The following is a 26,189-nucleotide window of genomic DNA, read 5'->3' as shown; positions in this document are numbered from 1 at the left end:
GGTACTAGGGGAAAAAAGACAAAAGGAGAGAAAATATCTACCCTCAAGAAAATCACATTCTATTAAGGATTCCAATATGTAACAATTAGTTCTATATACAATAATTTTAGAGGGAGAAACAGATGGTGGGGAGAGAGAGTGAGAGAGAGAGAGAAAGCAAGGGAGAGAGAGAGAGAGAGAGAGAGAGAGAGAGAGAGAGAGAGAGAAAGAGAGAGAGAGAGAGATGGAAAAAGAGAGAGATAGAGAGAGGGAGAGATGGAGAGAGAGAGAAGGAGGGAGGGAAAGAGGGAAGGAGAGAAAAGATGGGGAAGAAAACAGAGAGACAGAGACAGCAAAATCAAAAAAGACAGAAAGACAGACACAGACATACAGAATGAGAGAGGAAAGGCTTCTGATAAAAAATGTTATATGAACAGCCCTGAAAAGATTCTGAGAATCAGTGGTAAGGGGGATGAAGAATGGTAGACAACTTATGCAAGGTTCCAGAAGTGGAAGATGTAATGTGGACTTTGGGGAATATCAAGTCAGTTGGAATAAAAGGAGAAATAATGAATAATAAATAACTGAGAATATAGGTTGAAGCCAGACTGTGAAGGGCTTCAAATGCAACCTAGAATATCTAGGTGAGTTCCTATTGCTATAATTGTTATTTCTCCACTGATATCTTCTTCTGGTGTGTCCTTTTGGCATAGAGGTGACCCTGAGTTCTCAAAGGATTTATCAGTGGAGGAAAAACTCTGACAAGTCTCATTTAGTTGGAAAGGCTATGAGCACAGAGCAGGCAATGGAATATGTACCTGTCATTTGAGAACCAGCTTAATTAAGAGCAGAGAGGCTTACCACCAGAGGGTTTTCCTATAGAGAATGGATGCTTTTGGCCACAGCAGTTTGTGACACCATTTAAAACAGCTTGGAGAGGGTTGTGATCTTTATTGATGGGAAAAGGACCCATCAGATTTAATTGAAGCATTACAATTTCAGTCAGTCACAGTGCTGGTTTTGCTTAAATAGTTTTCTTTAATTACAAAGGCAGGATCATTGGTAAAAGGTGGCCATTTGGGGGAAAGAGAAAAAAAAGGTGAAGTAGGAAAAGAGGGAAAGAGGGAGGCAATAAAGAAGGAAAGAAGAAAGGAAAGAGGAGAAAGACAAAAATGACAGAAATAAAAAAAAGAATAAAGAAAATGAAATATTACATTATATAAAGAGGAAGAAAGAAATTAGAGACAAAGGAAATCCTTTTAGATAATCAATAAAGTAATCCCAGAGTTGCAAACACAATTTATACTTGAACAGGAATTCTTTTAATAATACCATGACAAATGGCCATCTAGTTTCTTCTTCTATACACCCCAACCCCTACCAAGTGACAGGAAAGTTACTATTTTCCAAGACAGCTCATTCTACTTTGGTATAGTTTTAATTATTTAGGAAGTTCATCCTTACATTTTTCCACAATCCAATTCTCTGTAACTGCAACTTATTGGTCCTCATTGCTTAAATTATCTAGTCTTCCAATCTCTTCTGAACACATTACATACTTTGTTAAGCATAGATCGAGTCTTCTGCTCAGAACACTTCAAAGGCTTCCTATTGCCTAGCAAGTTTGTTCCTATCAATGTTTACCTTACATTAAACTACGCCTTCCCCCACCACCAAAAATGTCCAACTTTATCACACACTCTTCTCTTAGACCTTCTCGGTGTTCCAGCCAAAGCACACAATCCAGTGTCATCCATAAATGTCCTCACCTTTCTTACCTCTATATCTTTGCTCCCCTGATCTTTATGTATTCTTTATCTCTTACATTCTCTCTCCCATCTATTCCCTCTTCATCTTTTAAAACCTAACTCAAGCATCACCTCTGCCAGAAGTCTCTTTGACTGCTCCAGTAAATAATAACCTTTGCTTCCTCAGAGTTCATATAGTATGCATTTTGTGTCTCTCTGATTTTTATGAATTATACTGTATTACAAGTTATTTATACTTATAGTGTTGTGTTGTGGAGTCCTAGATAGAGTATTAGTCTTAGAATCAGGAAGATTTGAGTAAGTTCACATTCCCCCTAGCACTAAATGAGCACTTATGAGTAAGTCTCTTTCCTTTTCTGAATATCATATTCTTCTTCTATAAAACGAGAACAGTAAGAGCTGTGGCAATCATCTCACAGGATTATTGCGAGATTTCGATAAAGCCATGAATGTAATACACTTAGCAAACCTGAAGGTTCTCTGTAAATACAAGTTACTATTATCATCCTCATCATTATTTTAGGCTATCAGTTCTTCAACAGCAGGGGTCAGTTTATTTGTCTCTGTAGCTTCACTAAGTACAAAGGATGCCTTCACAAAAACTATTTAATAAAATGCTGGGTGGGTATGAATATGTTAAAAACTATAACAGATAACCAAAAGGAACTGAAGAATATCCTTCTAGGGAAGCCTTTAACCACAGAGTATCTCATTTCTCTTGTATGATTTAGGCATCCATCTTTGGGATGAGTCACAAAAATAAGGAAGCAAAGTGATGGGTTGAATAAAATACTGGATCTAAAGTCAGGAAGACCTGAATTCAAATGCAACCTCAGATACTTATTAGCTATGTGATCCAGGATCTATTTGCCTCAGTTTCCTCATCTGTAAAATGGTGATGTGAATCGCACTTAATTATCAGGATTCTCTTGAGATTCAATTGAAGTGATATTTGGAAAAAGTTCTTAGTGCAGTGTCTGGCACATTGCACATACTTAATAAATGCTTGTTTTCTTTCTTCTTTTGTCCTGGTCAGATCAGTCTGGAGTGTTATGTTTAGTTCCAAAAAGAAATGCAGCTGAAATCCATCCAGAAGGGTGACTAGGAGGACCAGAAATTCAAAAAAGCTAAGGATCATCTAAACAAAGGAGGATACGAAGCTAAGAGCAAAAGAGGCTTAAGGGGGAACATGTCCTCAAGTATTTAAATAACTATCATTTGGAAGAGCTATGAGAAATATTTTGCTTAGTGCCAGAAATTAGAGTGAGGAGCAATGATTGAAAGCCACAAGGAAGTATGTTTTCAGTTCAGTAGAAGCAGTAACTTCCTGAAATGAATCCTCTCTGACTGGAAGGGACTACCTTTTGATGTAGTGACTTCCTTAACCAAGTAGAGACTGTAAGAGACTTATCAGAAATATCTGTTAGAGAAAATTCTTTCACTCCATAGAGAATTAGACAAAATGACCTTTAAGGCATCCCTCAATTCTAAGAATCTATGATTTTATTGCAGACTAGATAGTGTTTCAGGCAATTTTTTTTTTTCTTGGAGAGGGTGAGGAAGATGGAAAAGCATTTGCTATTTATTTTCTTTCAGTATATTTTAACAATCTTAAGATTACTTGGGCTAAAGCTACAGATCACTATGGTAGCTTCTATTTACTTGGTGAACTGAACAGTTGGTTCTACAAAAGAGTCTTGAGGGGAGACTTAAGCTAAGTACTAATCAGAAGGGAAATGATAAATAGTAAACGTGCACTTCAATTCTTTTGGATCCATCTGGTACCTCAGGTTGAGTAGAAATGAATTCTGGAACTAGAAAAGACCATTTCATGTGAAATCTGTATCCTGGCCAAAGTACTTATTTCATATCATTCCCTTTCTTGCACTATCCATTCCAGTCAAATGACTCTGCTATCTGTTCTTGACATACTACATTATGTTTCCCACCTCTGTCTCTGTACAGGTGAACTTCCAATTTCTGTACTGTAGTTCTTTCTCATCCTGCTTTATAACAAACCATCTTTCATCAATACTGGCACATGTATAGCACTATTTGATTCAATTCCATTTGGGTGCCTGTAATGTGTTAATACTAGGGCCACATAAAAAAAATGAAACCATTCCTTCTCACATTCTACTGTTTTGATCTAATTAGGAAATACAAATGCCTTTCATCCTGTAGTTCATCAATATTTTCCCAATTTCCAAATCCATTGATTTGGTTTGCTTCTGTCAGGTTGACCTTAATGGAAAATCCTGGACATATCAACAGGAAGGACTTTAGTTTGTATCCTTTTTCATAAATTTATTAGTTTGATGACCAAAGGCAAGGCATTTTAAAAATGGGGGATAATAATACCTATCTTATTGGTATAATAAAAGCCTAGAACTTTGAAAACTTAAAAATACTATATAAATGTATATTTCTATAAAGACAATTTGTATCTGAAAAGATCATAGAACTAGAGCTAGAAGAGAAAGAGGCTAGCTAATCCAATTCCCTCATTTTATGAATAAGCAAACTGAGGCCCAGGAAACTAGCAATTTGTCCAAGTATCACAGGTAATAACAATTAAAGACAAGATTTGAACGGAGATTCTTTGTTCTTTCAATTGTGCTCGGATGCAATATGATATAGAGGAAATCATGAGGTAGATCTGGGTTTTTTGTCAGTTTTGTCATTAGTAGTCATATGATTTTAGGCAAATCATAAACCTCTCTGGGTCTCAGTTTTTCCATTTGTAAAATGGGCAGGAAAACACTTACAAAAATCTAGTATGTGCTATTATGATAATCAAGTTATGATCAATGATCAAGGATGTTAAATGCTTTTTCAAAGTGTCTTTGTGAATGTGAATCCCTGTTTATTTGTTAGGTATCTATTTTGTGACACTTATTGTGGATAAAAGAACTGAAGTCGGATGCAAGGATTCTTCTGCCCAGCTGTATGACATGAATAAATTAATTATTCACTTTGGACTTAATTTCCTTATCCACAAAACTAGAGCTTCATTAGCTCTTGATTAAATTTATTGTTCACTAACTGAATAATCATCATTTTATCAGTCAGGTAGTAGGATCTAAGCCTTACTCTCATTTACATTTCTAAAGCAACATAAAAATAACCTTTTGTTTCTGTGCCCACCAACTTTCTCCTAAACTTAAAACAGCTCTAGAAAAAGGTTTCTCATAAAATACTTCTCTATCCCAATGTTACAAGGCTCCCAAGACATACTAAAGCAGGGTTAGAGGGGCCAGCTTTAAAAAAAAAAAAATCTAAATCTGTACTATAAAATCTATACTATAAAAGTATAAATTCATACTATAGTCTTCTTTGGGGGAGAAAGTAAGAGAAGGAAAGAAAGAAGAAAGATGTCTTTAATTTCAGAAAGAGAAAAAAAGAGGAAGGATTGAGATATCAAAGACAGGAATGACAAAGGTTTAGAAAGTAGCATAGACTGAGAATCGGAAGAACACTTTGAACACAGAATATCAGAGTTGGAACTTAAAACATAAAATGATTTTGGTGTTGAAAAAGACCCTAGAACACAAAATGTTTATTATGAAGCACTTAATTGGAGAATGCACTATGTTAATCCTGGAGGGTGATAGAAAGATAAATAAGTTATAGACTACCCTTATGGAGCTCTCATTTGTTGTGACTGATCAATTGTTTCAACTGTGTCTAACTTTGAGACCCCATTTGGAGTTTTCTTGGCAAAGATATTGGAGTGGTTTATCATTTGCTTAGGGGACAGTAAATTTGTATACAACTTAATACTATCATCTATAATGTGTTAAATGCAGGAAAGATATATAAAATGCTGTGTTCAAGCAGGCCTAACCAGCTGACCAGCACGTTGACAAAATCCAGATTCCTAGATTATTAGAGCTGACAGGGAACTTAAGAACAATCTAGTCCGGGACTTTTTTTTTTTTCACAAATATAGAAACAAACCATCAAAAATTACACTTTCCATATGGAGTAGAAAGAAGACTTAGTCAATTAATTAATCAATCAAACTAATTAAACAAACATTTAAGCATCAGCTATTTTCCAGACACCATGCTAGACAATGGAAAAACAAAGACAAAAATGAAACAATCCTTATCCTCAAAGAACTTGTATTATATTGGGAGAGAAACTATATCCACGAGAATGTACACAATATATACAAAATAAAATATAATTTTGGGAAAAAGACACTAAGAGCTGAGACAATCAGAAAAGTGGTGGTATTTGAGCTAAGCTTTAAAGGACTAGGAATTTCTTTTTTTAATTAAAGCTTTTTATTTTCAGAACATATGCATGGATAATTTTTCAACATTAACCCTTGCAAAATCTTGTGTTCCAATTTTCTCCCCCTTCTCCCTATCCCCTCCCCTAGAGGGCAAGTAATCCACTATATGTTAAACATGGTTAAAAAAAATGTTAAATCCAATATATGCACACAAATTTATACAATTTATCTTGTTGCACAAGAAAAATCAAATCAAAAAGGAAAACATGAGAAAAAAATTAAATGCAAATAAACAACAAAAAGCGTGAAAATGCTATGTTGTGATCCATACTCAATTTCCACAGTACTCTCTTTGAGTGTAGATGGCTCTCTTCATCACAAGATCATTGGAACTAGCCTAAATCAATTCATTGTTGAAAAGAGCCACAACTATCAGAATTGATCATTGCATAATCTTGTTGCCATGTATAATGATCTCCTAGTTCTGCTCATCCAGGCCTCTCTGAAATCATCCTGTTGTTCATTTTTTACAGAACAATAATATTCCATACCACTAATATACTACAACTTATTCAGTCATTCTCCACTATAGCATCCACTCAGCTTCCATTTTCTTGCCACTATAAAAAGGATTGCCACAAACATTTTTGCACTTGTGGGTCCCTTTCCCTCTTTTATGACCTCTTTAGGATATAGGCCTTGTAGGAACACTGCTGGATCAAAGGCATAGTTCCAAATTGCTCTCCAGAATGGTTGGATCAATTCACAACTCCACCAACAATGTATTAGTGTCTCAGTTTTCCCATATCCCTTCCAACATTATTATCTTTTCCCTGTCATCTTAAACAATTTGAGAGTTGTGTAGTGGTATTTCAGAGTTGTCTTAATTTGCAATTCTCTGATCAATAGTGATTTAAACACCTTTTCATATGACTTAAAATGGTTTTAATTTCTTCATCTGAAATTGTTCATATCCTTTGACCATTTATCATTGGACAATGACTTGAATTCCTATAAATTTGAGCCAATGCTCTATATAGTTTAGAAATGAAGCCTTTATCAGAACTCTTGAATGTAAAAATGTTTTCCAGTTTATTACTTTCCTTCTAATCTTGTCTGCATAATTTTGTTTGTACAAAAACTTTTTGACTTTATATAATCAAAATTATCTATTTTTGTATTCAACAATGGACTTCAGTTCTTCTTTGGCCACAAATTCCTTCCTTCTCCACAGATCTGAGAGGCAAATTATCCTTTGTTCTTCTAATTTGCTTATAATATCACTCTTTATAGCTAAATCATGAACCCATTTCAACCTTATCTTGGTATATGGTATTGGGTGTGGGTCAATGCCTAGTTTCTGCCCTACTAATTTCCAATTTTCCCAGCAGCTTTTGTTAAATAATGAGTTCTTATCCCCAAAGATGGGATTTTGAGGTTTGTCAAACACTAGATTGCAATAGTCATTGACTATTTTGTCCTGTGAACCTAGCCTATTCCACAGATCAACTACTCTACTTCTTATCTAGTACCAAATGGTTTTGATGACTGCTGCTTTATAATATAGTTTTAGATCTGGTACAGCTAGGTCACTTTTATTTTCATTTTTTCCATTAATTCCCTTGAAATTCTTGACCTTTTGTTCTTCCAGATTAATTTTTTTATTATTTTTTCTAGGTCTATAAAATAATTTCTTGAGAGTTTGATTGGTATAGCATTAAGCTATGCTTATATAGCATTATATAGCATAAAATAGATTAATTTAGGTAGTATTATCATTTTTATTATATTTGCTCAGCCTACCCATGAGCACTTGATATTTTTACAATTGATTAGGGATCTAGGAATTTCAAAATGAGGATGGAAGAAGTGCATTCAAAATGAGGGACCATTTGTTCAAAGATGGAATGGTAGCTGGAGACAGAATTGTATGCATGAAGAGCAAGAAGCAAGAATGCTAGTCATCAATAAGATCAGGTGACTGATATGTGGGGTGAGAGGCAGTAAAAAGTGGAAAATGATTCTGTAGTTGTGAACTTGGGAAGCTATAGAGAATGGTGATACTCTTAAAGGAAGTAGGGAATTCCAGAAGAGATATTTGCTTTAGGGAAAAGATGACAATATTTGAAATGTCTACTAAGCAGTTGGTGATGTATGACTGAGTTTCAGGATACTCTGGCTAAATATATAGATCATAGATTTATCTGTAAGGAGGTAACAGAACCTTTGGGAACTGATGAGTTCACTAAGAGAGCAGGATGTAGAGAGAGAAGAAAAGAGGGCTTGGTATAGAACCTTGAGTTTCAGGATATGAAAGATAATCTGGGAAAAGATTGAAAATGACCAGTTAGATTGATAGAAAGAGAGCCAAGGGTGGACAGTGTTGCAAATTCTCAGAGTAGGAAAAAATCATTCCAGAGGAAAGTCTATTTATGGTGTCAGATATTGCAAAGAGATTAAGAAGAATGAGTATTGAAAAGAGCCATCAGTTTAGCAAGTATATAAATGATTGTCCCTTTCAATAGAATAGTTTTTGTTAAATGATGAAATCTGAAGTTAGGCTGCAATAGTTTGGAAAGAGATTAAGAGGAGGGAACATGAAGGAAAAGAATGTAGACAGCTTTTTCTAGGAGTGTAGCTGTGAAAGGAAGAAGAGATAAAAGAAATAAATAGTTTGAGAGGATAGTAGAGCCAATGAGGGTTTTTTTTTTTTTTTTGAGGATGGGTGAGATGTAGATGTGGTTGTAGGCAGTAGAAAATTAAAAAAAAATTTGTATGGCTTAATTAATTAATAATATGAGGGAAGGGATGTTTGCTCATGGGGGTAATCTTTCGGGAGAAAGGAAAGGAACTGAATGAAGGGTATAGAAAAAGGGGTTAGGTTTACAAAAGGAAAGGTATACTCCTTTATCAGCAACTAGAACAAGAGATGATGTCAAGGGATTTTAAGATGTAGTGTATGGGAGAAGAATGGGGCTCACAACAGATAACCTCTATCATCTTAGCAAAGTATAAGGCCATATATAGATTAGGGAGGGATGATATACAAGATATGAAGAGAGAAGATTTACAATAGGATATAGGCAGATTATAAATAATCATTAAGAAAAGAGGAAAAGAATTGACAGCACAATGAGAACCCAGATAAATTATACAATATATATCTGTAACATCTCTATCAGATGGTTTCATGATTTCCTCCAACCATACTCAGCAGCTTGTGTGTAGGAGGGGAGGAGGCAGATGGTGGGAGTATCATAGGCATGAACAGAGAAAGTGAAGGGGGATGATTTGAGAGAAGAAAAGAGTATAATATTGTGCTGGGTCAAGATTGTGAAGGGAGGAAAGAGTAGCAAAGTAAGTCTGGGGGAAGTACTGAGAGGTAAAGGGATTGGACATTACAATGAGGATGAAGAATAAAGAGTTAGGAGGATTGAGGCATAAAGAGAGATAGAATGATAGAAAGTGACAGTCTGACAAATGAACTCAGAGTTATTGATAATGAAAATGGAATACTTGTGGAAGATGGTAAGATTAAGAGTTAGATGTCCCTACACAAGACTATATTGTAGTAGAAATTTATGTCAGATAGGATGAAAAGTGGAAGATAATTCTGTAATTGTGAAACTAGGGAACTAGGGAGAATGGTGATACTCTTAAAGGAAGTAGGGAATTCCAGATAAGGTGTGGGTATTAGGGAAGGAGAAATGAGTTGAAAGAGGTTAGTGTCTGATGGAGCAGTAACATAAATGACAAAGTTCCCTATTATGAAGGCTGGGGTGAATCATATGTTAACCTTGAGAAAGGAGATATAATGACCTGGGTACTAGTGCTCTGAAGAGGATGCTATGTCTGATTAAATTTGATCTCCAAGCAAAAGAAGTTGCTGAGTGATGGTAGCAACCAGAAAGTTGAGTATTGTAGAGCCAGAAATGTGTAAACTTTCTAAAACTAGCAGGTCAGAAAAGGATGAGAGAAGACACAACTTGTAAAAAAAAAAAAAAAAAAGCTCAGTATCTTCTGAGTAGAATCAGGACTCTGAATGCCAGAAAATGGAAAACTCAGAGAAAAAAAGAGATATAATATGAAGAAAATTTTGTTAAGAGTAGAATATTTGTTAAGAATAAAATAGAGCACAATAGAAGAGTTAGGCAAAGATGGATTAGGACATGGGAGAAGAAGGCTGAGGTGGGTGGGGATGAAAGAATGATGCTAAGTGGTGGCAGGAAAGGGAATGGTTTTTGATAAGATAGCCAGAAATTCAGAAGTACTGGAATTAGAATATTGAGAAGTCAAAGTTTGGTAGCTTTTAGGATTGTAGTATTATATAAAATATTGTACTCATTTGGAGATTGTTAGGGACCGTGCCTAAGAGAAGGGACAGGTCAATTCTCTGAGAGCCTCCACAGTTATGGATCATAACATCTGAAGGAGTTATAAAGCAGCATTTACTGACACAGGGGCTGTGGACTGGGAATGAGATAAACTGAAAGCAGAGGGAAAAGGAAAGAGGTAAGACAACTGCTTTTCAGTGAAGACCTCAGATGATGCAACTGTCTCTCAGTCTCCTTGTATCATCATCCTCTCACATGAAAGGATCCATTCTACAGGTCTGAGTTAGATCTCCAGCAACCACTGGCAGGGGGTATCATAATAGGGGATGCTTAATTTTAAGGAAGGGCATTAGAGGCAAAGACCAAATGACTTGCCCAGAGTTATACAGGTAATCAGTGTCTGGGTCCAAATTTGTCTTTCTAATTTCAGGACTAACATTCTATTCACAATATCACGGTATCTGCCTTTATGGAGCTCACAGTTTGATATAGAACATAGGGGGAAAACAAGCAAAAAAACAAGACCCACCAAAAAACAACAAAATTTAATAAGTTGATCACAGATTTAGAGCTGGAAGGAATCTTATAGAAGACAATTTCATAGAAAAGGTCTGAAAAATTGAGGTCAAGTGATTTGCTCAGTTATAAAACTAGAAAGTAGTTATAAAACTAGAAAGTAACTAAATGGATTACAAATCTAGTATTCTCTCATCACAGTAGGTGATGAGAGGTAAAAATGCCAAAGATAGGTACAAATATTGGGTTTTGGTAGAATGGACTATTCTAAGTCCTAAGGAAGGAAAATCACTTCTAATATGAGGTATCAAGTATGTGTGTGCTGAGGGGAGGAGGAAGGAGACATTCTAAGCAAGAAAAATAATGGAAACCAAGGTAAAGAGTCAAGAAATCATAAGATATATATAGAGATCATAGGATCCATAGATTGAAAGTTGCAAGGCAACTGAAAGATGCTCTAATGCAACACTACATAAATGTAAGCAAACTAAGGGCTAAGAATATGAGTGACTTGTCCAAGATCACACAGGTAGTATGTAACTGAATTAGTAGTTGAAGTACATTTTTCTGACTCCAAATTCAATACTTTTCCCCTGTGTTGGATATCTGGTAAGGAATCCAATTTGACTGGAGAATAGAGTACATGAAGAATAGTGTTATATTTCCAGGCTAAAAAAGGTAGATTGAAGGCTGAATGAAAGCCTTAAAAACCAGACTAGAGTCTGAACTTTTTCCTATAGACCAGGGGTGAAGAATCTTTTTCTACTGAAGGGCAATTTGGATATTTATAACATTTGTGGCTCATACAAAATGATTAACTTAAAAACTCAAGCAATGGAGGATTGTTGTACCTAGCTTTCAGCTCATTATCACCTGTGGTTGCTTTAGCAAAGCTAGACTAAATGATTTTATGGGCCTTATATCCCTTGCAGACTGGACATTGTCCATCCTTGCTACAGGCAATAAGAAACCATGAAAGAAAAGAAATCTACCAGTCTGTATAAGATGGATTGGATGTGAGGGGATGGAAAGGACATTTATCTAAGAGACTGGATAACAGGATATTGTAACAATCAAAGTAAAATGTGATGACATCCTAGATAAGACTGGTATCTGTAAGAGTAGAGAAAAAGGCATGAGTATAAAAGCAATTGTGGCAATAAAATTGAAGGCACTTGGCAATCACTTCCAATTATGTTCTGGTCTGAGTAAGGAACAATGTCATCTGTGAGTTTCTAAAAGAGGGGCTGGAGAAGGGAAACATCAAATGTGGGATGAGTGCTGGCTGAGGACCAGAATTAGAAGATCCAAGTCAAAAGAAGGACAGAGAAGATACACACAGAGAAATAGAAGGAAAAAAGAGACAGCCACCTTGGAGAATTGAAGCTGGTTCTGGGCATCCTCTAAAATCAAACAGTGCTCTTCCAGAAACACTTTTGTGCACTGAAATGATTAATAAGCATTTAATCTTGTCACAAAACAAAGTTGCTTTCTTCTTCCTTCTGTGTCTCTTTTCTGTTCCATTGATCCTTTCCCCTCCTGTCTCCTCCAGTATTTTCCAGCAATTATCCATGAGTTGCAAATTCCATTGTAGGTGATTCCTAAGGTGTTACTTTGGATAAGTCATTTGTTAGTTTCCCTATTTGTAAAATAATGGAGTTGGTCTTGGATGAGATGGTCTTTGAGATCCCTTTCAGCTCAAAATCTTTTATTTTATCATTTCTCACTTTCATACATGTTTAGTTTCTTCCTCTCCACTGATTCCTTCCCATCTATCTACAAAATGCTTAGGTCAACTTAGTCCTTCAAATTGCTTTCCCTTGATTCTTCTAGTTTATTCAGAGAGAGAATTATTTCTTTTTTCCTCTTCATTACTAAACTTCTTGAAAGAGTTACTAATAATCGATGTCTTCAATTCCTCAATGTCTTCTCCTCTTTTAATTCCTTGTACTCTGGTTCTTTCTATTGCTCCCATTTCAACTAGAACTTCCTTCTCCAAGATCTATAATAATATAATCGACAAGCATTTATTCAGTATCTATACCACACTATTATGGGTACTAAGGATATAAATAAAATACTGTAAATAAAAGTTTCTATCCTCAAGGAGCTTGCATTCTAATTAAATTCATTCAACTTAATAGTCTTTTTGCATCTTTTGGCATTTTTGATATTCCCTCCAACCAGATATCTTTTCTCTTTCTTGAACTTCAGAGCCATCATCTCATTTTATCACTCTAATTATTTTCTTTCCCTGATTCTTTACTTTCTTCCTAGTCTTTCAATGTGTACTCTTGGAGGATCTATTTCTAGTTTGCTTCTCCTTTGAATCTACACTTGTTTTTTCTAGTATTCTTTCCTTTAGGCTTATGATTGTTTTCTCTTTCTCAAGGCTAGCCTCACTCCAATTTATCTTTCCCAAAATTGTCAGTTTGATTTTCCATATCACCTCTCCAGTCAACAAACTTCAGTAGTTCTCTAGAACCTCTAGGATCAAATATAAAATTTTTTTTTGGCATTCAAAGCTCTTCATAACTTATTCTCCTCCTACATTTTCAATTTTATGCCTTACCTCCCCCCTTTTTTGACATACTCTGTGATCCAACAGCATCAGCCTCTTACTTCTGGAACAACATGCTCCATTTCCCAACTCAAGCTAATTTCATTGGCTGTCTCCCACACCAAGAATACACTCTCATTTTTACCTCTTGGCTTCCTTGAATCATTTTTTTCCAGTTTTGTCTGACTCTTCATGATTTGGAGTTTTCTTGGCAGAGATACTAAAATAGTTTGTCATTTCCTTCTCCAGCTCATTTTACAGATGAGAAAATTTAGGCAAACAGGGGTAAGTGACTTGCTCAGAGTCACACAGGTAATGAGTGTCAGAGACTGGATTTGAATTCAGCAAGAGGAATTTTCTTGACTCCATGATTGGTGCTTTAACTACTGAACCACTAATCTGCCCCTTAGTTCCCTTTAATTTCCAGCTAAAATCCTACCTTTTGCAAGAAGACTTTCTCAAACTCCTTTAATGCAAATGCCTTCCATCTATTAATGATATCCAATTTTTCTTGTTTATATCTTTTATACAATTGTTGGCATGTTGTGTCCCCCAAACTCAGATTATAGGATCCTTGAGAACAGGAACTGGTTTTTGCCTTTCTTTATATTCCAAGGATTTAACCCAGTGTCTGGCAAATAGTAAGTAGTAGGTCCTTAACATATGCTTCTTGACTTTCCTTTGCCATTTCTATGTCTATATCACTACACAGTTGTGTTCCAAATCTAAAAGTGTTGTCCTGACCTCTCCTCTAAGTTCCATATCTGCTTTTTAATAGCTATTAGAGCACCTGCCCTTGATTGTCCCATTAGTACCTCAAGTTTACTATGTCTGAGTGAGGAGATTATTATCTTTCCTTCTATATTTTCTTAACCTTCCTTCTAGTTTCATTATTTTTTTTATTATCACCATCCATCAGCTCACCCAAATTAGCACTAAACTTAATCAGAAGACCCAGATTCAAATTTTGCCTTCAAAGTTTACTTAACCTTTCTTACACAATTTTGAGTGAGTTTCTTAACCTCACTGGGCCTTAGATTTGTTAATTGTAAAAGAAAGCATTAGGCAAGATGACTTCTGAGGTCCTTTTCAGTTCCTAATCTATGATGTTAGTATCATATAATTTCTGAGCTCCTTTCCAGCCCTAAATCTTATAATCCTGTAGGATTTATGGATGTGCAGATTTGTGGATGACAGTGACCATAAACTAGAAATATCCTCCCCTCTCCTTCTTGTCCTCTCATCTCCTCTCCACTCTACTCTCCTTGATTTTCTTTTCCTCTCTTCTCATGGTACTTCTAACTTTAGATTTATGATTCTATAATCTTTGAATCTTCCCTGTCCCTTACCTCTCTTATCCAATTACCTAAACAAATCCTCTTGATTCCATGACATCTATCCCATTTTAAAATGGATGATTCCAAGAAAATCTTTTCTTATAAGTCTTATAAATATGTAATCCAAATTTTAAAAGTCGTGCACATTATAATCTTAGACATCAGAGAAGGATACTTGCAGACAACATCTAGATGAAGTGTCAGCAACTTTTCCAAAGCTATAGGTTGCACTAAGATGCTGAGCTTTATTTTTTTTTTGACATAAAAGCAGACTTTCACTAAATGAATCACTTAGATTTCTTGGGATAGAAGGGACTGAGGAAGGACCAGGGATAGATGACTTTAAGTATTAATAAGAGAAGATAGTCCCTTTTAAGTATGAATTAAAGGGCACTAGAGAGTTCTTTCACATCCTTAAAAAATTACTCACATATTCTTTATTTGACATATTTCCTGACATCCCATTAATTAGAAATTCAAATGGATTAGTTAGCACCCTTTTAAAAGAATGAAGACACTCCTAGGCTGACTTTTATTTTAATTCAACAAACATTTATTAAAGGAAACACCTATATACTAGTCATTGAGGATATAAAGTCAAAATATAAAACAGCTCCTGCCTCCAGAAGCATGCATTTTTTCTAGGAGATATATCACATACACAAATAAGTGAATACTATATACAGAAAAATAAAATAATAATAAGAGGTACAGAACAGTAACTCTTACCGAAATTAGGGAAATGCTCTTGTGGGAAAAGCCATCTGAACAAAGTGAAGTCAGGGATTCTATGACATGGCGGTGAGAAGGGTTTATATTTCAAACAAAAAAGATCATGAGTAAATATGCAATAGGAGCAAAACATGGGAAATCACATATAGAGAATAGCAAACAGGTCAGTGGGAATTTTGGTGGCACAGTGGATAGAGCAGTGGCTTTGGAGTCAGGAGGACCTGAGTTCAAATTTTGCCTCTATAAACATTCCAACAATTTTCCCTCCATGAACCCCAGTGTTTTCAGATTTGTGAGATTAATTTTCAGGAAGAGAGGGATTCTGGGCTGGACCAAACTGGCTACCCTTGTATAGAAATCCCAACTTTGGTCACTTATTCCATATGTCATGGTAAGCAAATAATCTCTCCCCTATCCTATGGACCTCAGTTTCCTAATCTACAAAAAGAGGAGGTAGATCTAGATAAGTCCCAATTTTCCTTTTAGCTCTAAATCTATAATCCTAGATCAATTTCTCTCAGATTTCTTTCATCTTCTAGGGTTGTCTGAAACCTCAATTTTCTTTGAAGTAATATCTTCCTGGATATCCTCTTCAAGGTAGTTTTACCATTTTTTATACCCCCTTCCTCATAGGGACAGACGGAGGAGTGGGCACACTCTTTATTCTCCACCATCACTTTCACTCCCTCTACTTGTCCTCATAACCCTGGAACAGTCTCCCCTCTTTTCATGTTAACTCTCTCTTGTCCACCTTGGGCCAGCTAGGTAACCCAATGGATAGAGTTCAAATCTGTCCTCAAACACTTACTAGCTGTATGAACCTGGGCAAGTCACATAACCCTATTTGCTTTAGTTTCCTTACGTGTAAAATGAACCATAGAAAGAAATGGCAAAGTACTTCAGTATCTTTGCTGAGAAAACTCCAAATGGGATCATGGAAAGTCAGACAGGACTGAAAAATGACCCAACACAATATACAAATAGTTGAGTTAACCGAGAATGAGGAGAGTTACAGAAACAGTTAGGTAGTATAGTAGGTGGGGTACTGGACCTGGGAGTCAAGAAAACCTGAGTTCAAATCCAACCTTAGACACTCTGTATTTATATGAAACTAGACAAGTCATTTATCCTCTGAGTGCCTCAGTAGACTTATTTTTAAATGGAGACAATAATAGCCCCTACCTTCCAGGGTTGTCATAAAGAACACAAAATATTTGTAAAGTACTTTGCAAATCTTAAAACACAATATAATGTTATTATTATTATTATTATTAAATAAGACTGTAAAGATAAGTGGGGACTAGATTATAGAGGGTTGAGAAATTTGTATTTCATCATGGAGGTAGTAAGGAGCCCCTAATGATTTTTGAGTAGGGAAGAGGCTTGATCAGATCGATGATATCTGAATGTTAATGTTGGTAGCTATGTGAAGGACAGGTTGAAGAGGGAAGAGACTAGAGGAAAGGAAACTATTTGGATGCTACTTCAATAGTCCAGGTAAAGAGTGACAAAAGTCTGAATAAAGATAGAAGTTGTGGAAATGCAGAGAAAGGAGGAAATGAACAAATGTTGTGGAAGCTGAATTGATAAACCCTGACACTTCAGCATAAATTAGAGAAGATGTAGCAGAAAAAGGATTGGATTTGGAATCAAAATCCCAGGTTTGAATTCCTGTTCTACTCCTTTACCTGTGTGACATAAGAAAATCCTGGACCTCACTTTCTTCCCTTTCAAAATGAAGGAAGAAAACCAGATGATTTCAAAAGTCCCTTTATGCTCTAAATCAGGATTCTATGATCCTCCTTTTGCTATTCCTCCTGCTCCCACCCTAATAGACTCTCATTACCGCCCACCTGGACCTTTGCAATTAAGCCTCCTAAGTCTTCCCACCTCCACTCTCTTCCCCCTGCAATCCATCCTTCCCACTACTATTAAAATAATATTTTTTATGTATAGAGATGGAACTTAGCAGTGATCAAGAAATTCCTCTACTCACAAGTCTTCAGTGGCTCACTATAGCCAACCAGAAAACACACAATCTCCTGGGCCTAGCACTCAAAACTCTGTATTACCTAGCTCTCTCTCTATTATAGTAATAGTCCTCAAGCAGGTCACATATTGAAGTCCCATTTTCTATTATGGAAAAATAGACAACATTACATGTCTCTTTTATAAAAATCTATAAAAATACAATATATAACATAATATGATAAAATAAAATATAACATGACAATATAATATGATGATAAAAGTAATATAATATTATAGGTCTCTTCTGATTCAAAAATATGGTCTATAACAAATCATAAGAACTGAATCAAGAGTGGACAAATTTCTTTTTATTAATAGGACAAGATCTTTGAAATTGTTAATTGATTTCTGTGCTGTAAAACCTTAGAATGGTTAGAGGAGGAATTGAGAAACATCCTCTAGTTCTAACAAGAAGGCATATGGCAAGTAATATTTGACCTTATTTTATTGAAAAAAAAATATATGTAGAACTTTATGCAGGTCAGCTAGAATTTCTACCTATGACCATGTTTTAAATATTTTCTCTGTATTCCTTTAAAAATATTTCTCTACATATTCCTTTCTATTCAGACATGAAAAAGATGTGTAGCAAACTTTGGGAGCTGCTCTGAAGTAGCCCTGGCTTTTTCAGAAAGATGGATCATTGGGAAATTTAGAGTGTTTCTCACGATTGCTGTGGCACAAGTTGATAGAAGGCAGCAGTTTGGGAACATGGAAGTATAATCAGAAATCTTTGGTTTCCTGCTCTGTCTCTCTGTGTCTCTCTGTCTTTGTCCCTATCGCTGCCTCTCTGTGTTTGTGTCTGTGTCTGTGTCTATCTCTCCCTCTCCTTTCTCTCTCAATTAGGAGTTGGAAATTTCATGTGATCTTATGTCCAGGTAAATACTATTGATTAAATAACATATATTATTACTCTGCAATCCTCTTTCCAGGAATAATGTGCCATATTTTTAGGATTATAGTTAAGAATTCAACTTTTGTTTCATGGGAGTCATTGTTCATAGAGATATATATTTGTTATCGAGTTTCCCCTTAAAGTCCATGGCCCTGGTAATATCTTCATTAGAGTGTTAATCATTTTCCCTGACTGTGACAATAGTTCCCATTAAATTTTTTCTTTTTCCTGAGCAAAATTGTGCATTAATTTTCTAGGGTTTAGTTTTCCCAGACATGCACATATCCATTGTCTAGATATCAAAACTTCCAGTCCCAAAGAAATTTGGGGAACAAGCAGACTAGATAATGATTTCCTTCTCCACTGATATTCATCTTGTTGAACAAATTTCTATGTGATAGTGAATTTTAAAAAATTGATTATATTTATATATTATTCCATAGCCTTGAAAGTGAAATGGAGTCAGGAAATGGTACAATTTATTCTGTGATCACATTAACATTTCAATGTAACATGGAATCACAAAACAAACACCACCAACACAAAAGGGCAAAGCCTCAGGGAAGCAGACTGCTTCAGATAGTTATTTCCACAGATATGGCATCCCTGGTAATAAACCTTCTAATTACCATACGAAACACTAATTTGAAATATCTGCTCCAGCTTTCAGCTTCTCATTCCTGTTTTAGTTTCTGGGAATCTGGTTCCAGTCTGAGCCTGGCCACTGTCTTGTAAGAGGTAGCATCATACATATAGAGGATATGGGAGTCCAGATATTTGAATTTGAATCCTCTCTCTGAAGCTTGCTGTATAACAGGAAACACGCTCCTCAGTCTTTATATCTGTTTCCTCACATGTAAAATGAGGCTTATAATTCATTTCTTCCCTTCATCACAAGGTAAGGTGAGGAGAGTGTTTTATAAAATTTAAAATATTATTTATTTATATGTATTGTGATTATTAACACATAACATAATACTTTAGAAGGCAGTGATACAATGGAAAAAATCTTTAGCCTGGATTAAATTCTATTTGAGAATTTGAGAAGGAAAAGACGAAGGAGAAAAAAGGAACATAGTAGTATAGAAAGATGCAAGCAGTGGATGGTATTTGCTATTTCTCATTGTTGGGATCTGAAAAGATATACAAATATGGAGGATGGGATGGGAGGAATGGATGTTAGATGAGCATTGCTCACATTAAATTGACAAAGGAAGGTTGAAAATAAATACACAATTTGGCATAATAATAGAACAAACTCAAATGGGAATAGAAGGGTACATTAGAAGGAGAATAATACCCAGGAATAGCCATAAGTAAAACAAATGTCCTCATTCCAATGGGGAATGAGGAAAACAAGAAGAAAAAAGAAAAGAACTAACATGTTTTGTCTTTTAGACAATTGGGAAATGGAAGAACATCTTGTGGTAGAGGAATATAATGGAATATTATTATTGGTTAAGAGTAAGAATTATTCTGTAAGGAATAGTTATTCTTTAAGAAATGACAAAAATGACAATTTTAGAGAATCCTAGGTAGTGTAAAGCAGAGTAAAAGAAGATCTAAGAAAACGTTTATAGATGGACAGTTATATTACAAAGAAAAACTGTTCTGAAAGACTTAAAATACTGATTATCATGATGTGACCAATCAAGTTTCCAGAAGTTTTGTAATGAAGCACATTACTTTCAAACAAGGTACAGAAACATATTTTTAGACATGATCAGTGTATAGATTTGTTTTGCTTAACTATACTTATTTATTAGAAGACTATTATTTTCTTTATCTTGGTTTTTAATTTCATAGAGGAAAGTTGGGAAAGGGATTAGCAAGACTGATACCAACTAAAATAAGATCATTGAAAAACTTTTTTAATGCCCAGAAAAAAAGAAAGCTCAGAAGAAAGCACATACAAGCAGAACAGTTGTGAAAATAAAAAGCAGAATTTATTATATGCTTTTTTTTTTTAAAAAATCAAGCAGTATGGAATGGAGAAATGGTTTAATTAGAATCTGCTTCTTACATTCTATTATGTGTATAGAAATGACCTCTTTTTATATTAAAATTCAGGATGAAAAAGGTGAGTTTTTTAAATGATAGAAAATGCATTTATGAGAAGGTGCTTTGGAATTTTTTTAATGTCTTCCAATAAGTTGTGAGCAATGTCTGAAAGCAGACTTTGTTATACTTTAGAAGATTTTAAGAGAATGTTGTTGCATGATAATAACTTACTCTTGTAATGAGGAATGAGGATAGACATGAATATATGTAGGTGGAGTCGATTAGAAGACCATGAGAGAGGATGGTCATAAAATTTTGAAACATTACAACTTAGAAGAGACCTTAAGAGATCACACTAGAAAAGTTCTGAAACTTATAAATCACAGTTAAATTCATTTATGAATAGTCACCTGCCTGGAATACCTCATCTATTCAAGGTAATTCAGCACCAATGAAGGCAAATGCCGCTATAATAGAAAAGTATAAAACCAAACTATAGAAAACCATATCATCCCTCTTCCTCCCCCCATTTTTTTGGTCACATTTCATCTTGAAGTGAGGGAATAAAGAAATAAGCATTTATGTAGTGTTTACTATGTTCTAGGCACTATGCTAATTTTTTTTTTTTACAAAAATGAATGTCATTTATCCTCATAATAATCCTTTTTATTATTATTCCTACTTTACATTTGAGGAAACTGAGGCATATAGAGATTAAAAAACCTGTCCAGTCAGACAGCTAGTAAATGTCCAAGACTACATTTTAACTCGGGTTTTCCTATAGTGGTTGCTGTGTTACCAACTTCCTCTAATTGAGAAAGTAAAGGAAAACAAAACAGAGAAGCTTTAATCCCTTTAGTTTTAGGTCATGTGTGTCTACAGTTACAAAATTGAAACTTCAATTATTTCCCAAAACCCATCCAGGCAAATTGTAACTCATTTATTGATAATTCCTCTTCTATGAAACAATATAACCCTCTTTAAGAAGTGAGTGAGTATGTCTGGAATTTGTTATGAAGGGTGTTTCCACCTAAAGTTTGGAGACAGTCTACAAAGTCCTTAGGGCACTGATGCCCAAGATTTTTAAGGATGTATTGCCTTTGGAAACAACAAACATTTAAGAAATATTAGAGGGTCAACCAACTCCTGGATGGGTATATCAAAAATTAAGAGAAAAGTTTATAACCACTTCAATTGATTCTGACGGGCTTTGCAGGGGAAATGATTCATTAATCAGTAACTTATTAAACAAAATTGATACTTTTAATATACTGGATTCATTTCTGAATATCTCCCTCGACCCTCCACATCCATCAATCCATTCTTCAAATGAAAAAAAAAAAAATAAGACACGCCTGGCAAAGACAAGCAAATTGTCAACAGATATCTGATATTATCTTTAATATTCTATATCATAGCTACTCCACCCCGAAAAGGAATGAGAGAGATATATTTTGTGAACTCTTCTTAACGTCAAGATTAGTTATTATGATTACAGAGAATCCAGTTTCCTGTTTCGTTTGTTCCATTTACATAGTTGTCATTGTATATATCATTTTCCTGGTTTTTCTTCAGCAAAAATTTTACCACCAAAAGAACTAACACCTTAAAATTCACAAAGACAAATAACTGAAGCCTCCTGCTTCTTTTTCCTCTTTCTTTTCCCCCCTACTCTTCCTTCCTCCTCCAATCATCACCTCCCCCTACACTTTCCCTACCTCCTTTTCCTGACTCCTCCTCCCCACCTCTCACACTCTTGAGTAATTAAGAGCTGCGACACTTAGACTGCAGAGAACAGCATGCTCCCCAATAGCAAATTTAGGTGTTTTACAATGCTGCAGTAAGGTCTTGGTTGGGAAATGTAGATTTAGGATACAGCAGCAATTCATCTTACCTCACATTAATGTCAGATTCGTCCATCACAGGAAATAGGCATGGGTAAACTGGTTTTCAATGTCCACAGAAGGTGTCTGATCCTGTAATGGAAACAAACATGATGCTTGAAGACTAAAAAGCTCCTTAGGCAGTGGGTCAAATTGGAATAAGCTCTTCTGGACTTGGATTCAAATCTTGACTTTGCTACCTAGTCAAGGTAGGAGATTCTCAGATTCCATGACCAAGTCTGCTTTCCTCTATATAACACTTTGCCTTACAGCAGGGAAAAGAGTCTTGAATATATAATCAGAAAAATAGGATTTGAGACTGACTAACTAAATGGTTTCTAATATCCCTTTCCAATTTACATTTACAGTTTACATGTAGTATGCTCTCTTCCTCCTAACATTCAGAGAGCAATTAAATGTTTGAAAACCCTTTCCATATATTATTTCACTTGATCCTCACAACAATCCTATGGAAAAGATGCTAAGGCCTTTTATTCCCAGTTTACTAATGAGGAAAAGTGACTTGGTCACAGTCAGATAATCTGCAGGCATCAAGGAAGGGACTGAAACTCAAGTTTATTCTACTATATAGTAGTTGCTATATAATAAATCAATGAAAAATCAACAAACATTTATTAACAGCTTTTAAAAATAATTTTAAAAAGCAATTTTTATTGCTATTAAAGCTATTTGATGCTATGTGCTAAGTGCTAGGGGATACAAGGAAAAAGTAAAAACACTTATTCTCTTCAAAGACCTTATATGGGGGAGACAACATATATATATGCACAAAAAAGACACATAATAGACAGAAGATAGAATTAGAGGAAGAAGACATTAACATGTGGAGGGAGAAAGTCCTCCTATAGAAAAGGAAGTGCTTTATTTGTGCTTGCTGCCCCTCCATAGTGCAGTAGATAAGGGCTGGACCTAAAGACAAGAAGACTTGAATTCAAATCCAAGGTCAGACAGGTACTAGCTGTATTATTCTGTGCAAGTCCCTTAACTTCCCTGTTTCCCTAGTTCCCCCTCTGTAAAATAGAAAAATAATAGGATTATTATGAGGATAAAATGAGATAATATTTGTAATTTAAAAGAATAATAGGTTGGGAGTCAGAAGACTTGAGATCAAGTTCTTGGTCCAGTACTTAACTGTGAGTTTGGCCAAGTCACTCATATTTTCTGTACCTGTTTTTTCATCTTTAAAATAGAGAATCTTATAGGTCAGATTTGATTCCATCTTAACATTTCCTTTACTTTTTACTGTACCATAGTTTCAGGAACAGGATATGACTTATTATTACTAGTAGTATGACTGCTGGTATTATTATCCTAACTTTATCTCTAAAAGGGACCTAATAATCTGGTGTCAAAGTAGAGAAAGCACTGGGACCATTTTTCTGAATTCAAATCCAACCTAGTACACTTCCTAGCTGTCCCTGGAAAAGTCATTTACCCTTGTTTGCCTTACTTTCCTCATCTGTAAAAGGAGCTGGAAAAGGAAATGGCAAAATATTTCAGTTTTTATGCAAATGAGGGATCATTAGAAATGAGAAACAAAATGATCAAATACAACTTGCCAAGATGGTTAAAAAGTTAAAAATAAAACAATTTGAAAAGTACAAAGTGTTATGTGTAATTTTCATTAGAAATGGCAAGAGGAGGATAAACTTAGTCATTGATGTAAAAAGAGACCTACAATCAATCAACCTTTTTTTTAAGTATTCATGTTGGGATAGGTAATGGACCAAACACTTGATTACTAAAATGAAGTCAAAATATTCCCAGGACTAGGGAGGAAGGGGCAGAAAATAAGATCACAGATTCAGATTTAGAACTGGTTGGATCTTTAGTGATTATGTAGTGATACTCATTTTATAGCAGAGAATTTGGGGACTCTGAAGATTTAAGTCACTTATCCAAAGTTGTGTAAGTACTAAGTGACAGAATCAGAATCCAGAACCTAGAATTTTGGCTCCAACTTAAACCAAAAGAATTATGATCTGAAAACTCTGTCTCTGAAAATTGCTTACCTGCAGGACCCCAATTAGTTTAAGAGTTAGACATTCTGAAATTAAGGGGTGAGAAAGAAATGTTCTGAGAGAAAGGCAAAGGGACAAGTGGAATGGTGAAAATTCTTTACCATAAAAAAAAAAAGAGGCAGGAAAAAGCTTTTACAATGAAGAGGAAGAGGAGAAGAAGAGGGAGAGTGAATGAATCTTACTCTTATCAGAATTGGCCTCAAAAGGAAATAACATACGTACTCAATAAGGGTATAGAAATCTATCTTATCCTACAGGAAAATAGAATAAGAATGGGATATGGGAAATGGGGGAGGGAGATAAAGAGAGGGAATATTGGGGGAAGGAGTGGTCAATACCAAAACCATTTTGAGATGGACAGGAAAAAAGAAGAGAAAGAATAAATGGGAGAAAATACAGTTAGCAATACTAACTATAAAAAAAAAAAATGAAGCAAATTTCTCTGATAAGGCCTCATTTCTCAAACATAGTAGGAACTGAATCAAATTTATAAAAAATAGCAGGCATCTCCCAATTGATAAATGATCCAACTATATGATCTGTCCCAAAAGAGTTATAAATTCATGCATATTCTTTGAACTAACAACACCACTACTAGGTATGAATAACAAAATAAATTCAGGGGAAAAAAAAGGAAAATGGCCTATATCTACAAATAATATTCATAGCAGCTCTCTTATCATGTTAAAAATTTGAAAATTAAGGGAGTGTTCCTATCTCAGAAAAAGAAATAGAACAAACTATCAATCAACTCCCTAAGAAAAAAACCCCAGGACCAGATGGATTTACATCTGAATTCTATCAAACATTTAAAGATCAATTAACTCCAATGCTAAATAAACTATTTGAAGAAGTAGGGATTGAAGGAGTCCTACCAAACTCCTTTTATGACACAGATATGGTACTGATACCTAAACCAGGTAGGCTGAAAACAGAGAAAGAAAATTATAGACCAATCTCCCTAATGAATATTGATGCTAAAATCTTAAATAAAATATTAGCAAAAAGATTACAGAAAATCATCCCCAGGATAATACACTATGACCAAGTAGGATTTATACCAGGAATGCAGGGCTGGTTCAATATTAGGAAAACTATTAACATAATTGACTATATCAACAACCAACCAAACAAAAACCATATGATCATTTCAATAGATGCAGAAAAAGCATTTGATAAAATCCAACAGCCATTCCTAATAAAAACACTTGAGAGCATAGGAATAAAAGGACTTTTCCTTAAAATAGTTAGGAGCATATATTTTAAACCTTCAGTAAGCATCATATGCAATGGGAAAACTGGAACCTTTCCGGTAAGATCTGGAGTGAAGCAAGGTTGCCCACTATCACCATTATTATTCAATATTGTATTAGAAACACTGGCCTCTGCAATAAGAGTCGAGAAAGAGATTAAAGGAATTAGAGTAGGCAATGAGGAAACCAAACTATCACTCTTTGCAGATGATATGATGGTATACCTAGAAAACCCCAGAGATTCTACTAAAAAGCTATTAGAAATAATTCATAATTTTAGCAAAGTAGCAGGATACAAAATAAATCCCCATAAATCCTCAGCATTCTTATACACCACCAACAAAATCCAAGAGCAAGAGATACAAAGAGAAATTCCATTCAAAATAACTGTTGATAGCATAAAATATTTGGGAATCTACCTACCAAAGGAAAGTCAGGAATTATATGAGCAAAATTACAAAAAAGTTTTCACACAAATAAAGTCAGACTTAAATAATTGGAAAAATATTAAGTGCTCTTGGATAGGCCGAGCAAATATAATAAAGATGACAATACTCCCTAAACTAATCTATTTATTTAGTGCTATACCAATCAGACTTCCAAGAAAATATTTT

General features: G+C 35.0%; 1 protein-coding gene across 2 annotated transcripts in view; it reads right to left on the bottom strand.

The window, feature by feature from the left end:
* Nucleotides 1-26,189, bottom strand: part of HTR4 (5-hydroxytryptamine receptor 4) — a 79,579-nt gene that overhangs the window by 39,628 nt on the left and 13,762 nt on the right. The window contains exon 2 of one of the 2 annotated variants that reach the window (XM_051978952.1): nucleotides 22,292-22,373. In XM_051978952.1, coding sequence (XP_051834912.1) covers nucleotides 22,292-22,317 — 26 coding nt within the window. In that variant the 5' untranslated portion in view covers nucleotides 22,318-22,373. Of the gene's footprint in view, nucleotides 1-22,291; nucleotides 22,601-26,189 lie in introns of those variants that run through there. The other variant, XM_051978953.1, reaches the window with a different exon arrangement.

The sequence above is a fragment of the Antechinus flavipes genome, chromosome 2 (assembly GCF_016432865.1).
Source record: "Antechinus flavipes isolate AdamAnt ecotype Samford, QLD, Australia chromosome 2, AdamAnt_v2, whole genome shotgun sequence".
NCBI classification, from domain to species: domain Eukaryota; kingdom Metazoa; phylum Chordata; class Mammalia; order Dasyuromorphia; family Dasyuridae; genus Antechinus; species Antechinus flavipes.
This window is presented reverse-complemented; position numbering and strand designations above follow the sequence as displayed.